At 43.9% G+C, this 17,353-nt stretch overlaps 1 protein-coding gene across 1 annotated transcript in view; it reads left to right on the top strand.

Annotated features, from left to right (window-relative positions):
* Positions 1-17,353, top strand: part of CEP192 (centrosomal protein 192) — a 101,273-nt gene that overhangs the window by 66,998 nt on the left and 16,922 nt on the right. Inside the window, exons 32-39 of the mRNA XM_040994861.1 lie at positions 2,648-2,908; positions 3,139-3,254; positions 4,960-5,069; positions 6,475-6,625; positions 10,828-11,018; positions 12,197-12,320; positions 15,207-15,312; positions 15,890-16,100. Coding sequence (XP_040850795.1) covers positions 2,648-2,908; positions 3,139-3,254; positions 4,960-5,069; positions 6,475-6,625; positions 10,828-11,018; positions 12,197-12,320; positions 15,207-15,312; positions 15,890-16,100 — 1,270 coding nt within the window. The remainder of the gene's footprint in view (positions 1-2,647; positions 2,909-3,138; positions 3,255-4,959; positions 5,070-6,474; positions 6,626-10,827; positions 11,019-12,196; positions 12,321-15,206; positions 15,313-15,889; positions 16,101-17,353) is intronic.

The raw sequence follows: 17,353 nt of genomic DNA, 5'->3' as shown, positions 1-17,353 counted from the left end.
TTCCCCACTTGGCAGCAGTAGCAGCAGTAGGGTTCAGCTGGAGCCAGGAACTTTTTGTGTCTCCCTCCTGCATGGATGCAGAGACCCAGCACTTGAACTATTCTTTGCTACTTTCCCAGACCGACAGCATGGAGCTGGATTGGACAACTGAGCTGGAATTTTCACCAGTGCCCGTATGGGGTTTTGGCACCTTAGGTTGGGGATTTATCCACAGCGTCACAGCTTCACTGTCCCCACCCCACCATCTTTTTTAAAGCTGTTACTGGGAAACGGATAGAGAGATTCTCCGTTTACAGTTCACTCTCCACATGGCTACATACATGCAGGAGTGCGTTAGGCCAAGCCGGGAGCCAAGAACTCCATGCATGTGTTGCAGGGTATAAGCGCTTGGCCTGTCCTCCACTGCCTTCCCAGGCGTGTCAGCAGGAAGCTGAATCAGAAATGGAGTAGTGCCCAGCGGCTTGGCCTAGCGGCTGAAGTCCTCGCCATGAACGCCCCAGGATCCCATATGGGTGCTGGTTCTAATCCCGGCAGCTCCATTTCCCATCCAGCTCCCTGCTTGTGGCCTGGGAAAGCAGTCAAGGACGGCCCAAAGCCTTGGGACCCTGCACCCACGTGGGAGACCCGGAAGAAGTTCCTGGATCCTGGCTTCGGATCGGCATAGCATCGGCCGTTGCTCTCACTTGAGGAGTGAATCATTGGACGGAAGATCTTCCTCTCTGTCTCTCCTCCTCTCTGTACATCTGACTTTGCAATAAATAAATAAATCTTTAAAAAAAAAAAAGAAAGAAATGGAGTAACCAGGACTTTGTCAAAAGTGGCAGCTTAACCACTTGTGTCACAGCATTGAGCTTTTTTAATGTTTTTGTTTTATTTTTGTTTGAGAAGTTTGAAACGTTTCCAGCATTTTAAGAATTGATATATATATATATAGTATATATATATATAGTAAATCTAGCTAGAGCTGTTTAAGATGCCAACATTCCAAGTATTATTTTTTTTAATTCATTTTAAAATTTTTATTTGAAAGGCAGAATTACAAAGAAAAGAGAGACAGAAGATCTTCCCTTTGCTGGTTCTTTCCTCATACGGCCTCAGCGGCTAGAGCTGGCCAGGAGCTTCTGCACGCGTGCAGGAGACCCAGCAGAAGCTCCTTGCTCCTGGCTTCAGATCAGCACAGCTCCAGCTGTTGCAACCACGTGGGGAATGAATCAGTGGATAGAAGATCTTCCTTTCTGTCTCTCTGTATACCAGACTTTCTAATAAAAATAAATCTCTTAAAAATTAGGAATGAAAGATAATTTTTGAAGCCATGTAGTGAAGGTCTGTAAAAGTTTGGTATGTGTTCTGGGAAGCCTTTGTTTTCTGGAAGGGGTGGGGCCCTGAGCCGGCCCAGGCAAGCTCTCCGTGTGTCTCTGTCCCCGGGGAGCGGTTCAGGTTCTGACTTCATTCTTTCACCTTTGGTATAGCTGTGTTTGAAACCAGTAGATCATCCCCCAGAAAATCTTTTATTGTCAAAATTTTGAGAATTACTGAGAAGTTGAAAGGACTGTGAAGATCCACCGTCTTATAACTGAGCTTGTCTAGTTCACGTTTACCACATATCTAACCATGCATCAATCGCCATGTTTTCATGTATCACAAATTAAATGACAAAAACAAATTACAAAGTAAATTAATGTGGGTTTCTTCCTCACAACATTTTGATATAGCTTTTTTTTTTTTTTGGACAGTTTAAAAATGTTATAGCAAGAGAGGGAGAGACAGAGAGATCTTCCATCTCCCAATTCAGTCTTCAGATGGCGACATCTGCTAGAGCTGAGCCAAGCTGAAGCCAGGAACCAGGAGCTTTTTCTGTGTCTCCCACATTCCTGGCAGGGGCCCCAGCACTTGGGCCATGCTCTGCTTTTCCAGGCACTTTAGCAGGGAGCTGAGTTGAAAGTGGAGCGCGTGGCTCAATGGAACTGATGCCACAGTGCCAGCTCCCACCTTCAAAACTGCAATCTTTTTTAAAGATTTATTTATTTTTATTGGAAAGGCAGATAATACAGCAAGGAGAGACAGAAAGATTTTCCATCCGCTGGTTCACTACCCAAGTAGCCACAACAGCCCAAGCTGAGCTGATCCAAAGCCAGGATCCAGGAGCTTCTACCAGGTCTCCCAGGCAGGGGCAGGGTCCCAAGACTTTGGACCGTGCTCTACTGGCTTTCCCAGGCCACAAGCAGGGAGCTGGAAAGGAAGTGGAGCAGCTGGTATATGAATTTTGCCCATTTGGTATTCCAGCACATGCCACGAGAGGACTTTAGCCACTAGGCTATGGCGCCAGGCCCCACCTTCAAAACTTCTTAAGCAAGCAAGCAAGCAAGCATCTCGCTATGAGACTTTTTATTGTTCTTCTGTCTCCCGAGCTTGACTTATGTAACTTTGAGATAATTATTAAGTGTTGAAAGGTAAGTCATTTGTGGTTTTTTGGTTTGATTATCCTTGAAGCAAAGTCTTTGCTGTAGTGCTGGCCTGAGAGAGGGCTTAACTGTTAGCCAGAAAATCTAAAGTGTAAAGTTAATTCTGTTAGGTCTTTCTTCTGACTGAAATTAGATATAGTTTCTTCTTTTGTAACCATTATTTTTGGATGTGTCCTTCCTTTTAGATACCTTTGTCTGGATATGGAGGAACAAGTAATCTCATTTTGGAAGGTGTTAAAAAATTGTCTGACAGTTACATGGTAGCAGTGAGTGGCTTAGTGCCTGGCCAGGAAAGCAAAGCTGTTGTTTCCGTCCGCAACACGGGGTCTCGGGCAGCTTTTGTTAAAGCAATAGCTTTTAAGGATTCTCAGAAAAAAGTTGTGCTGGATCCTGAAGTACTGAGGATTATTCCAGATAAATTTGTACTCAAGGAAAGATCCCAAGAGGTAAGTACAAAATTTTTGCTATACCAAAGAACTCGTTTTAGTTAAATTAATAACTTAGTTTGTGCCCTACACCTAAAATAGTGCTTAAAAGTCACATGGAAGGGTGATTGCTTATCTGAGTGTTCAGAAATTCCACACATACGTGTTTGTGTCCATATGGAATTTTTGAGTCGCAAGAGTCTTTATTCTAGATGCAATAACTCGATGTCCTCCTTTTTCTGTGGCATCAGGACGTTACTTTAATATATAACCCGTCAGACAGAAAGAGTGATGGTAAAACTGCAACACAACTGTCAACTATATACTTCTTTGGTGGAGACGAAATTTCCAGACAGCAATATCGAAGGTAGAGTATTTTCCTCCGCTAATCCTCGAAACTGCTTGGTACAGAAAATTTAAAGACAGAATCGGTTTGCGGGTGTGGAATCTCTGGAACATGCTTCCCTCTTTATCAGTGACCTGATAGAGGAAAAATCGCGGTGAGCTGTGTGCTGAGAAGCTGCCACAAGTGCAGAAAGCTCACCAGCAGATGGATGCTTCCTATCTCTTTTCCTCGACCCAATTAAAGCATCGTCCTGCGTGCCGAAACCCTGTGCAGAGTATCTCAGGAAAGCCAAGAGCCTCCAAGGAATCGTATTCTATAAATGTGGCTCATTTGGCCTATATGTGGGAATGCTGTGCATTACTTGAGCCAATCAGGTCGTATTGTAGAGATGTGTAGGATGTCTAATTACTTAACGCATATATATATATATATACTTCCTGAAAGTCTGTTACACCTAAGGTCATATGTTGTCTTGTAACTGTCCTGAGCTGTTGCCAGTCTAGGACATTGATTTACGCCTGGGTGTGGTGTATGCTGAATTCTTGCATGGTGAACCCTGGATTGGTTGATTATAAACCTCAGTCGCTAAGCCTGAGATCCTTGTGTTGACGGACGACCGGTTGCTCCATAGGGCACAGCTCCGCTTTTCCAGTGGCCTTCCCCGCTCTGCTGGGTTTTGGGCTGCCACAGAGTTTGAGAAATGGTTTGGTTTGAATTGTTGAGGAACTGACTATGACTTGCCGCATTTTGCTAGAATAGGCAGGATAGGAAGAAGGGTCTTTGGACCTAGTATTGTTTTTTAGTTATGTTTTAGAAGTAGACAGTGCTATTTAGAGAAATCAGAACATTAGGTTTATTGGGTTTGTCTTTCTGTTCGGATGTAGAATCAGTGTGTTGCTTCAGAAGTCTTGTTGACCATAAAGTTAGAGTAGGAGCTTTTTAAACTCGTACATGAGTGTTGTGGAAATAGCTGCCTTCCACTCTCCTCGTTCAGAGAAGCTCCAGAGGAAGCCAAGTAATCCCAGTTCCCCTGCAATGTCCTACCAGTTTTCTCCTGAGCTATATATATGTGTATATATATATAACATATATATATATTTTTTCTAAAGATTTATTTATTTTTGTTGGAAAGTCAGATCTTCAGAGCAAAGGACAGAAATATCTTTCGTTTGCTGCTTCACTCCCTAAATGGCTGCGGTGTCTGGAGCTGAGCTGATCCGAAGCCAGGAGCTTCTTCTGGGTCTCCCATGTAGCTGCAGGTTCCCAAGGCTTTGGGCCATCCTTACCTGCTTTCCCAGGCCACAAGCAGGTAGATGGAAGGGAAATGGAGCAGCCAGGACATGAACCGGTGCCCGTATGGTATCCCAGTGTATGCAAGATGAAGACTTTAGCCTCTAGACTCCTGTGTTGGGCCTCTGAGCTATATTTTTAACTACAACCAAGTTATCATAAATATTGAGCCATTAGAAAATAATCTGATTTACTCTTCTTGTATTAAAAAGTTCTTGTTTTGATAGTATTTGCTGAGACTTGATTTCACTACCGTATGTAACTTGTAAGAGAATGAGTTGTCTCTTAAAAGAGCCTAAGATACAAAATCTGTTACTGCTTAAGACACGAGGTTTCTGTACTAATTGGGAATGCTGTTAGATTTGCCACAGGCTTTGATGAAAATCTTATTAGGGTCATTTACAAATCATTTTTGAATAAAACTCTCTCCTGGCAGAGTCCTGTTGCATAAACCAGGAATTATAAAACAGATACTTCCAGAACATAGTATTCTACAAAGCATCAATTTTGCTGAAGCATTTCAAGATGAACTGCTGGTAAACGAAGGTAAGAATTTGGAAGGAGCTCTGATAAGGAATGTACGGACAAAGCCAACATCCAGTTCCAGGTACCTGAGATGCGGTCAGTTGACACTAAGGCTCAGGCTTTGGGGCGTATGAATTCCTTCTCAAAAAGCCCTGTGTTCCCCAAAATGGACAATTTATTAGCATGATGAATGGAGAGGCAGTTCTAGTTATTTTATATAGGTTGGTGCCACAGATCATGTGTTGTAATTGAATGTTTTTCTTTGTTTTGTTGCTTTTTTTTTTTAAAGATTTATTTATTTTTATTACAAAGTCAGATATACAGAGAGGAGCAGGAGAGACAGAGAGGAAGATCTTCTGTCCGATGATTCACTCCCCAAGTGAGTGCAACGGCTGGTTCTGCACCAATCTGAAGCCGGGAACCAGGAGCCTCCTCCAGGTCTCCCACTCGGGTGCAGGCTCCCAAAGCTTTAGGCCGTCCTCAACAGCTTTCCCAGGCCACAGGCAGGGAGCTGGATGGGAAGTGGAGCTGCCTGGATTAGAACTGGCACCCATATGGGATCCCGGGCTGGTTCAAGGTGAGGACTTTAGCTGCTAGGCCAAGCTGCTGGGCCCCTTTGTTTTGTTTTTAGTGATTTTTTTTTGTGATTGAATGACATTTGTAGTAAATATCTTCATAGTTCATCTAAACTTTTGTAGGTAGAGGTCCCGTGATTAATATAAATGTAAATCTATAGTTAAGGAGTTCTTTTGAATTTCCATTAAAATACAAGTTGAAGATGATCTACGTTAGGTATAGCATGTAGATACTTGTATTCTCCTAAATTTTTTGTATTTACAGATTTGAATGGTCTCGTCTGGGTTCATCTGGAATAGCGTTTTATTCATCTGGAATTACTTGGCAATATTATCAGTAGCTAGTTTCTAAATTGGTTTAAATTGAATATCTGAAATTGCCACTTGCAAATTATATGCCTCAGATTGCTTCTCTATAAAGTCTATATTCCTGTCTATGAAGTATATATTCCTGTCTCAGAGGATTTGTAAAAATTATAATTTCATACAAAATAAATCTGTGTATGCGTGTACATTTATGTGTGTGCGTCTACGTATGTACACATAGACATGCATGTGTGTATATATGTGTACAAAACAGTTCCTGGCTGATAGGAACTTTTATGTTTCTTGTACCTTCCAAAGTTTCTTAATTTGACTAAGATAAACTTTTACGCATTCAGCGTGCTGAAGTCCTAAAGCTGCTGCATGGTAAAGCGGTTCAAAGAAAACCCTCAGCCAAGGGTCTTAACAATAATAATTTTTCTCCCCCAGCCTAAGAAAACAGTATTCTACAGTGCATTTACCTGGTTGTTTCATGGTGCACTTATGTTGACGACTCATGTTTTTAAAAACCTTGCTTTCTTTTCCAGTGTATGATCTTCCCCAGAGGCCTAATGACATCCAGCTGTTTTATGGAAACATGCGTAAAATTATACTTTCAGTAGTTGGTGAATTCCGAGAGTCTGTGTCTAACAGAGAACTGTTTCAGCCGCCTTCTGATGCTCCTGCCGAGTCACAAAGGTACACGAAACAAAAATCTCTCGCCAGCTCGGTGTTAATTGATGCGTTGGAGTACTGATCCTTTTTCCCTGTGCTTTATTATTATTTTGTCTCCAAAGTGTTTTTCACCTTTTAGAAAATACTTGCTTATTTATGTAAAGCTTTATTTTCATTATTTGAAAGAGAGAGAGAGAGAAAGGAAGAAAAGGAGGGACTGAGAGGGACTGCGTTCACTGGGCCACTCACTCCCTTAACGGCTGTAACAGCCAGAGCTGGGCCACCAGCAGCTTTTTCCATGTCTCCCACGTGGGTGCAGGGTCCCAAGCACTTGGGCCGTCTTCATTCCCAGGAGCTGGATTGGATGTGTAACAGCCTAGTCTTGAACCAATACGTGTATAGGATTCTAGTACGGCCACTGGTGGCTTAACTTGCTGTGCCGCAATGCCAGTCCCTACACCTTGGTCTTTTAGTTTAAGTTGAAACCATTTCAAACTTTCAAGAAAGTTTTAAAAACAATTCTAAAAGCTCCCTTAGACCGTTTTATTCAGATTCCTCAGTTGTTAATATTTCTTCAAGTTTACGATTTTAGTTGTTTTAATCAATGTGCTTTGAAGGCATAGTGAAGAGGGGAGGGAGGAAAGGAGAGATGAAAGAATGAAAAGTAAAGAGAGAAAGAAAAGGAAGATGGGGGATGGGAGCAAGAGACAAAGAGGGAGATCCTTCCATCTGTTGTCTCACTCCCCCAAACACCTACCGTAGCCAGGCTGGGGCAGGCTAAAGGCAGGAGGCCAGAATGCAATCTAAGTTCCCTCTCTGGGAGTCAAGCAGCCAAGAACTTGGACCATCTGCCACTGCCTTGCCAGGCACGTCGTCAGGAAGCTGGATGGGAAGGGGAGCAGTTGGATCTCTGCCATCCCTCCAGTATACGGGATGCCAGCATCCCAGCCATGTCTTAATGCAGTGTGCCACAATGTTAGCGCCACTACATGAATGCAACCGTTCTTTATTTCTCTGATCATAGAATTTAATCCGTAATCACTTCCTATTTAATAAGCTTGTCCCTCACTTTCAGTATAGAACAGCTCCTAAGGATGATCTTTCATAAGGAAGGTAACAGATAGGGTTCGATGACCAGATTAGAATTACAGAATTAAAGGTACTGTTTAGAATCAAACTTTGCTGATAGTAACTTCAGATGAAGCAGTCTTTATTGCCATATTAGTCCTTGTGTTCCGGTTTAAATTTAACGCAGCTGTACATATGTATACTGCTTACATAAAAGGAGGAACCATTTTAAGCGTAAAAGTTATATTTTATAATTATGGAATTATTAATTAGTGTAATTTTATTTTAAACAATTATACCCCTTAAAATCATTAATTTTAAGGTTTTTTTTTGAAAGATTTATGTATGTTTTATTGCCAAGTCAGATATACAGAGAGCAGGAGAGGCAGAGAGGAAAATCTTCCGTCCGATGATTCACTCCCCAAGTGAGCGCAACAGCTGGTGCTGCACCAACCTAAAGCCGGGAACCAGGAACTTCCTCCAGGTCTCCCACGCGGGTGCAGGGTCCCAAAGCTTTGGGCCGTCCTTGACTGCTTTCCCAGGCCACAGGCAGGGAGCTGGATGGGAAGTGGAGCAGCCGGGATTAGAACCAGCGCCCATATGGGATCCCGGGCGTTCAAGGCGAGGACTTTAGCTGCTAGGCCATGCCACTGGGCCCTAAATTTTAAGTTTCTTACCACAAATGATTTTAGAGCTAGTGCATGTTGCTCAAAGTCTCCCATGGATGAGGGCCTTCCTGGGTTTCTGGAGGATCTGTTTTTAGCAAGGTCACCAGGAGTCATTGAGTATTTCCTGGCAAAGTTGTTGCTATTTTTGTTGAGTCCAGGACATTTATTAACGATTCAGTTCTTTTGCAAATTCAGGTTTCAGCTTGAGAAGTGTGACCAAGGAAATGATGCTGTTTGTTTTCTCCGGCACACTTTTTAGGCTTTTAATGTGAATTTGTCTTATTAGTCATTTATTTTTCTGAAGATTTATTTGTTTTTATTGGAAAGACAGATTTAGAGAGGAGGAGAAACAGAGAAAGATCTGCTGTGCCCTGGTTCACTCCCCAAATGGCTGCAGTGCTCAGAGCTGAGCTGATCTAAAGCCAAAAGTCAAGAACTTCTTCTAGGCCCCCAAATGGGTGCAGGACCCCGAGACCTGGTCCATTCCCCGCTGATTTCCCAGACCGTAAGCAAGGAGCTGGATGGGAGATAGAGCAGCCGGAACATGAACCTGCACCCGTAGGGGATGCTGGCACCCTTAGGGGATGCTGGCACCTGCAGGTGGATGATTAGCCAATTTAGCCATTGTATTAGCTCCTCACTATTCCCGTTTGATCATCCAGTTAAAATATCTGCTGAGTTTTTCCACTGTAAAGTTAATTAGTATTTTATGCAGAGATACTTGGAGGTTCTAAATCGTCTAATTCTTCATCAGACTTGGACAGTCCATGTATGATTGTTGCCGGAATTAGATGATTACCATCGTGGTTACCAAAGTGTGGTGATCTTCTGATTCCGTCTTTCTACCTTTCAGATGCCCTTCCGGCTTCAGTGTTACCCTTCACAGTCACTACGTGGTGCCACCTTGACCCTCTCGATCAGTCCCTCCTCGCTCTCTGAGCCCACCTTATTCACAGGCATGGAATACTCTAGTCTCATTTCCATCCTTGCAGTCCACTCTTGAAGTAGCTATTCACCTTAGGTTCAATTCCCTTGGGCAAAGAATGGTGTTAGAAAGCTACTGAGGTTCCTTGCTTCTCGACCATCTCCGCTAAGAAGTCTACAAATTGGCGTCTCAAACCTCCCACACCTGTATCTGTGTCTGTCTGTAAGTGTGTTGAGAGCCGTGCTTTCTCACTGGGACCTCGCCGCAGTTCCGATCTGTCATCACAGTCCCATGCTCCTCCGTCCTGGGAATCCCGACCTCACTGTGGTCAGTGTATTTACACATTCTCCCAGTTCTCCTAGTTCTAAAATTCCTTTCACGCCGCCCTGAGCCTGGTGCCCCAGTTCATGCCAACATTTATTTTTCCCATGCTTTTAATGTTGATCTTTCTTCAAAGATATCCAAACAGCACATTAAAGATTGACAAGTGTGTATATGTGTGTTCATATGTGTGTATATAAAATTATCTTGAAGTCATGTAAATTGTGAGGAATTGGTTCTTAGCCAAAAACTGACCTTGAAAACCTTCATTTCGGATTCCTGACTGGTCCTTCCTCTGTGTTTTGGGGAAAGTGCAGGATCTGTCTTGAGGGTGAAGACAGCATGAGTATCAGACAGCGATTTTTGTGTCCGGTCAGCGTGGACTTAAACAATTATATGATCAGCTACTGAATGTAGGAAAATTGGGTCACCATGCAGTGAAACTAAAGTTTTCTCATGTACTCCAGTGAAGTTCAGTTGAAGGAGAAGCAATTAGTCAAGCTCTGAGATGCCATGTCACACACTGGAGTGCCCGGGTCTGATACCGGCTGCAGTGGTACCTGCCTTTCAGCTGCTTGCAGAAAGGCCACGTCGCGGGTGACGGCTCCCGTGGCTGGGTTCCTGCTGCCCACACGCGAGACCTACATCGAGGTCCCTGCCCCTGACCTGGTGGGCATTTGGCAAGGGGACCAGTGGATATGAGCTGCTTCTCTTTTTACATCTCTCTTGAGTTCTCACATGTAAAAAAAAAAATGCAGAATTCGGTTGAATTATAATTTCTGAATCTGTGGCTAATGAGAAAATGCTTTCAAAGTAATGGAAACAAAATTCTTCCAAAATTATTTACTGTAGCATTTCGCCCAGAAGATGCTCCTTTTCAATGTTTTTGGTGTCAGCATGGTGAAGCCACCTATCGTACTGATAAAGCTAAATAGAATGTTTTGTTTTTCTTAATTTGTAATTCCAGCTGTTTTTGTTTATTAAACCTTTTGAGAGATTTTAGATGACATGCAAAAGTCAACCCGGAAGAACAGTTTAAAACCACGGATTGTTTCAGTTAAAGGTTATTTTAATATTTACCTTATTCTGTACTGTGTTATTTTTGAGGGTTCTATTCACTGAGAAATATTTGGAGTATAATGTACTTACTGCTTTTAGATTTATGAGCAATTATCAAAATCATGTGACACAGTCTGGCTTTTTATTGCTTTTTAACTTCCCTGTCTGACTTGCTGATTTTTCAGCCATTTTCCGAGTGACCCAGGAGCTGGCGGAAAGCACAGTGGCAATGTGTCTTTGGATGTGTTACCGGTGAAAGGCCCTCAGGGTTCCCCGTTTCTCTCACAAGCTGCTCCCCTGCCTCAAGACTCGTCAGTTGCTGAGGAGACCTGGACTGTCCACCCTGAGCACTTGGTTTTAGTAGCTCCTCCTGCTTGTGAGTATGTCGGCCATGACATGGCACATGTGTATGCTGCAAATTGGACCTGTGTGCTCTCTGCCCGCCGGCTCTGCTGCAGTAGGCAGATGGCCTTGGCGACATTTCCTGGTGGTTTTCCCACCTCTGAGACCTGACTCAGACTTTGCCTCAAGCTGTGTCGTGATCCCGTGGTCACATTTCTCAGCCGAGCTCCTGGCTCCCAACAGAGGACCTGTATGTATCCCCACCCAAAGAACTCACTGGGGCACTTGACCTCTTGTTATATATATATTTTTAAGATTTATTTATTTATTGGAAAGTCAGATATACAGAGAGGAGGAGAGACAGAGAGGAAGATCTTCTGTCCAATGATTCACTCCCCAAGTGACCGCAACGGCCAATGCTATGACGATCCGAAGCCAGGAACTTCTTCCAGGTCTCCCACACAGGTACAGGGTCCCAAGGCTTTGGGCCGTCCTCGACTGCTTTCCCAGGCCACAGCAGGGAGCTGGAAGGGAAGTGGAGCTGCCAGGATTAGAACCAGTGTCCATATGGGATCCCAGCGTATTCAAGGGCGAGGACTTTAGCCACTAGGCCACTAGGCCGCTGGGCCCTATTTGTTTTTATTGGAAAGTCATATATAGAGAGGAGGAGAGATAGAAAGATCTTCTGTCCGCTGATTCACTCCCCAAGTGGCCGCAACAGCTGGAGCTGAGCCAATCTGAAGCAGGAGCTTCTTCTGGGTCTTAAGGCTTTGGGCTATCCTCTACTGCTTTCCCCAGGCACAACATGGAGCTGGATGGGGAGCATGGCCAGGATTGGAAGCAGCGCCCATATGGGAACCTGCCACTAGGCTACCACACTGGGTCGCTCTTGTTATCTTTAATACTGATATCAGTGGCTCACAGTGCCAGCAAATTGGCACCGTCCTGCTTGCCAGGATTTCCAGCAGGCAGTAACAGCGTTCACATGTCCGTTCCCTCTGTTCAGTGCTCCCAGTGTCTGTCATTTCCAGGTGGAGGAGTGGGCTCGTCCTCTCAGAAACTTGAGCTGCTTGTGGCTGAGCAGAGCAGGGAGCAGGTGATGCGCTCGCTGTGTCAGCATGGTTATTTAGATTCTTAGAGTTGTTTTTATGATCTGGTGACTTTTTTTTTCGCTATTCTTAAACGTAACATTCTGTTTTTCTGATGTAATAGGTGACACGGCAAGCCCTGGACGCTTTCAGATTGTAAACAGTTCTGGTAGGCTGCTGAAATTCGAGCTGTATTGGCCAGCGCATTGCCTGACGGTCACACCACAGCACGGACATATTGCCCCGGAGTAAGTGTGACTTCTGTGTTCTTGCGTTGTTATTTAGGTACTGTTGTGACACTGTAAGGTTCATTTTATTTATTTGAAAGTAAGAGTGCGATAGAGACAGGGAAAAGGAGAGTCATTGACTGGTTCACCTTCCCAGATGAGCTCAGCAAGCCAGCGCTAGGCTGAACCAAAACCAACCGCCTGGAGCTCCATCTGGGTCTCCCCTGTAGGGAGCAGAAGTTGGAGCGGTTGCGCCATCCTCTGCTGTCTCCCCAGGTACCTAAGCAGGGAGCTGAATTAGAAACAGAGCAGGTGGGACTCAAATGCCATCCTTCAATAGTGTGCTGGTATTGCAGGCGTTGACTTAACACTGTGCCACAGTGCCAGCCCTGTATGGTGGTGCCTTTTGAAGGATCACATAATCTGTTCTTTTCATTTATCCACTGCAGTTTTGTACTGTGCTGACCCTTCAAAGGCTGTGCTTGATTCTATGGAATGAGAGTCTCCAAGACTCACACCCGTTAGTGAAGAACGTCACGCACGTAGCTTGTTAGGCTGTGACCCAGGAAGGTGAAGGGACAGAGTGTCCCCAGAGGAGAAGACCCCAGAGCACTGGCTGACCCTCCCTTCTGTCCACACAGTTACACAGTTAACTTTTCCAGAAAGTTAGCTTTATTTTCTACGCTAAATAAATAACATACACACAAGAAAAAACAATCAAAAGATTTCTATCCAAGTAAAATATACAGAGGTGTATCAGCTATTTCAAATCCAAATGTCAAGCATCCTGAATATTAAGAAATTGCCTTTATCAAATACTTTCAAGTTGAATTATCCATATTAAATATTCCAATTCAGGGTTGGATTAAACAGGTACCAGCTTATTTATTTATTATCTTTAAAAACCAACTATGGCTTAAAAATCATCAATTGCTTCTGCATCTTAGCACAAGCACCCTAGTTATTATTTTGCCTTATCCATTTCTTCTTAATTCCAGCAAGCATCCTGTTCATCTATAGGCAATAAAAATCAAATTACTCTGTCCCAAATAGTAAAATATTCAGATGCTGTTCAAGTAAATCATTAATTTACATTAATTTTGGTAGACAATAAACACTAATAAAATTCAAGATATAATATCTTTAGAGCTTTTCCCTTCCCTTTTCACCCTAACCTTTCTCTGCAGAACTTATCTGATGTGGAAGAGTACAGGAAACAGACACAATTTGTTCCATTATTCTAATTATACATTAAAAACTTAAAAAATTATGTAATCTTCATAAACTAATTCCTCACAAATCCAGATAATACTTTCTTTAAAACGGCAAAGTATGATCACTGCTTTAACAGAACATAATAGTCCAGAGAAAAGCTATTCCTTAACATTCATTCCAAGGCAGAAATTAACATGTAGATCATCCTGTTGTGATGGGCCCATCACATCACGTTGGCTCTACAGCCTCAATAATTAAGCATTGCATTTCCTTGGTTTGGATTGCACTCTGCTGGTTTTGTCTGAAGGATGCTTCTCAGATTAAATTTTCTCACTTATAATGTGTTTGAGCCATAACCTGGCTTCCCATTTTCTGTGTAGAATATTTTGCTACCGGGGCAAGCATTGGCATAGCAGGTAAAGCCATTTCCTGTACCACTCACATCCTGCATAGGTGCTGGTTCAAGTCCTAGCCACTCCACTCTGCTCTGCTCTCCTGCTAATGACCTGGGGAAGCAGAATGGGATGGTGCAACTGCTTGGGACCCTACACATCTGGGAAGGTCCAGAGGTAGCTCCTCGTTTTCACCTGGCTGAGCCTTGGCTGTTGTTGCCATATGGGGAGTGAACCTTTGTGTGTGTCTGTGTCTCGCCTCTCAAACTCTGACTTTCCAATAAATAAATAAATTTCTAAAGGGAAGAAGTGTATTCTCACAGAGGGGAGGACACAGCTGGATACATAGCTGGGTCCCTAGTAGGAGAAAAAGCCACAGCTCCTTAGCTTTCCAGGCACTGTGAGTCAGCATGGAGTGCCCACTTGTGGAAGTTGCTTCAGATTAGAGACGAGCAGCTTTGCAAGAGAATGTGAAGGCTCATTTACTTAGGCATATGCTGAGTGTGCATGTTGGGGCGTCCTGCGCCTATGAGCCCACGTTAGGTCAGCAGCAGTACTAGGTCAGTGTTGCTGGGACCGCAGCAGTCAGTGGAGGTACAAGGAGTGCAGCGTTTCCTTTTCAGCTAATGGTTGAAATGACAGGGTGTGATGGACTAGGTTTATCACAAATAACTCTTCCCATATAGCGCTTTTTAAGTTTCCTCTGTTACTGTTATCAGTGAAAATTCTGCCCTGCCATTTTTGGCATTTTCTGCCATTTTTTGAGTCACAAATTTGATCAGATTGCCTGTGTTTAAATTTTCACTGGAATTCTGTGGTTCTTGAAGAGAACACCGAGTACAGAACTACTGGCTAACTAGACACGGCTTCCTTCATTTCTTCTCCGCATCTCCCAACCCGCACCTTTTCTTTCAGCTTCCTCCTCCTCTCTGCCTTCTCTTTGTATTGTGACTTTATCATGCTCAATTACACAGTGCTTTGGAGCTTTGGTACTACCAATAATTTTTTCTCCAGTATTTATTTCTGATCTTGGAGTGATGTTTCTGTGTCAATTTATTTTGACGTCAGTTTTGCTGTTGGTTCCTTGGTTCATTTCATGGTTAGCCCCTGCGGGGACCTTGTGTGCAGCCACAGTGCGTGGCCGCGTGGGGGGCAGCTGGTATTCCCTGCTGTTTCTGAGCAGTGAGGAAATCGTTGGTTACCAGCAGAACAATTTGTATAGCTCTTGTGATTATTGCTGTTAAAGTACAGAATGTCCTTGGTTTATATTGTTAAATTCTTTTTTTGTTTTTTTTTTAAGGAGTAAGCTACAAATTCTTGTGAGTCCTAATGCTTCGTTATCTACAAAACAGTCGATGTTCCCATGGAGTGGTTTGATCTATGTACACTGCGACGATGGGCAGAAGGTACGTTTTCAATGTTGTTTTGAGTGTCTGTTCTCTTCATTTGTGGCATGATTCTTATCAGTACTTATATTTCAGAAACCATGTGAAACTATTTGGGTTTTTTTTTTTTCCAGCTCTGTTTGAATGATTTAGTTACCGCACTTAGTGTAGAATTTTGCTATTAATGACCTCTCTTAGGGAATGAGGCAAATGGAGAACAGGGCGTAGAAGCTATTGCTAATCGGCAAAAATTTCTTGTAAAGAAAAAAAGTTGTGGTAGGTGAGGAAGATACAGGGTCAGAGAGATTGACCTTGGTTCAAGATCTGAATGAAACACTCTAAATTCATTAGCATTTCGTTTGGAGTTGCTGAGGCCAGAGCCATGGAGTAGTAAGCTGAGCCTCCACCTGTGGTCCCAGCATCCCATAAGTGCTCCTGGCTGCTCCACTTCCAATCCTGCTTCCTGTTTATGACCTGGCAAAGCAGGAAAGGATGGATGAAGTCCTTGGGCCGCCTTCACCCACAACGATGACCTGGAGGAAGCTCTTTAAAATGTCAGCAATATTTATGTCATATGTCTTTATCCATCTCATTTCAGAAAATTGTCAAAGTTCAGATTCGAGAAGATCTGACTCAGGAAGAGCTTCTGCCACGTCTGGCCACCTCCAGCACATTAGAAATTCTTACCTCAGCATCAGAGCCTCCAATCAGTCATCTGGTAAAGCCAGTGACAAAACCACCTTCCACAAAAGTTGAAATAAGAAATAAGACTGTTACTTTTCCTACAACAGAACCTGGTAAAACTTCAGGTATTGTATCACAGAGTCACGTGGCTCAAAAGTTTACTGACACGTGGAATGCAGTGCTCCGTTATCAGTGAATTCACGATCGGCACACATTTCCCCCCGTCCTGAAGACAATCCAAATAACCGCGATGATGGGCTGCATTTGAGATCAAACGATCTTAAATTTAGTGATTATACCCCAGGAATATGTGGTGGTCTGAGCATCCAGATCTCTCACTGGAGTTGTTAGTAAGTTGTGCATGAACAAGAGAGGGTGTGATGGAGCCTGGCTCTGTCATTTTCCTGTCGTAGCGAACGCCATCCACTGAGGCTTTGAGAACACATCAATTCATGTATTTAGGAATATTTGTAAAAGGCCTGTGCTGTAAGGAGTTTTCTGCTTTGCTAATCTGTCCTTCAGAAGCCCTGAGGTAATTTTTCTGTTTCCATCTATTTTCTGTCCGAACGTCTCCCCCATCTCCTCCCTGTTTCTTGCTTTTCTCTCTGTGTTTGTCTTTCCAGTCGCAGAGCAGGTGGAACCTGTCAGTTTCGCCAGTGCTTCCTAAAAGCATCACCCTCTTCTCCATTACTCTGGTCTGGGGGTTGTTGGACAGCCCTCTGACCTCGTTGTGACCTTCAGTCTCCTGGCCCTGCCATCCCTGCTGCCTCCTCCAACTGCTGTGGCGCTCTTCTCTGTCATTTAATGTCACTGTCTCACACACTCCCTCCACATTCCTGCAGTCAGACTGTGCACCTCTGTGTCCTAGCAGCAGGAGACCGCTGGACAGAATGGCACTGTCTTGCTGATGGGTTCATAGCCATGAATCTCACCATGGGTTTTTCTGTATCCCTCCTCCCTGTGTGTCCACACCCTCCCCAGGGGTGTCCCCTTCTGCCTTGTTGGAGCTCTGCTCCTTCTCCGCTGCTCCTGACTTTGCCCTGGCCAGGATGACAGAGAAGCCATGGGATTCAGTGACTTTCCGTCACAGATAAAGCCTTGTGTTTGGAACCTGGGACTCAGAGCTTCCTCTGGTCCCTTCTCACTCGTGGTTTCCATTTGCAGTCATTGCTTTCTCACATCAGCACACCCAAGCCTCTGCCTTGACAATTGAAGCAATATGTGCTTTCGCATCTTCCCTTCCTGAGGCTGCGCCTTTGCTGCTAACCCTGCTGATGAAAGAGTCCTGCTCCTGCCTTCACTCCTCAGGCTGCTTGAGCTGGTGTTACAACCTTACCCTGGACTGGCTCCTGTCCAAGCCATGAAGGAGCTTCATTCT

The sequence above is a fragment of the Ochotona curzoniae genome, unplaced genomic scaffold (genome assembly GCF_017591425.1).
Source record: "Ochotona curzoniae isolate NIBS_2020 unplaced genomic scaffold, NIBS_Ocur_1.0 contig_908, whole genome shotgun sequence".
In the NCBI taxonomy this organism is placed as follows: Eukaryota; Metazoa; Chordata; class Mammalia; order Lagomorpha; family Ochotonidae; genus Ochotona; species Ochotona curzoniae.
The sequence above is the reverse complement of the archived record's forward strand: the minus strand, read 5'-3'. Positions and strand labels throughout refer to the sequence as shown.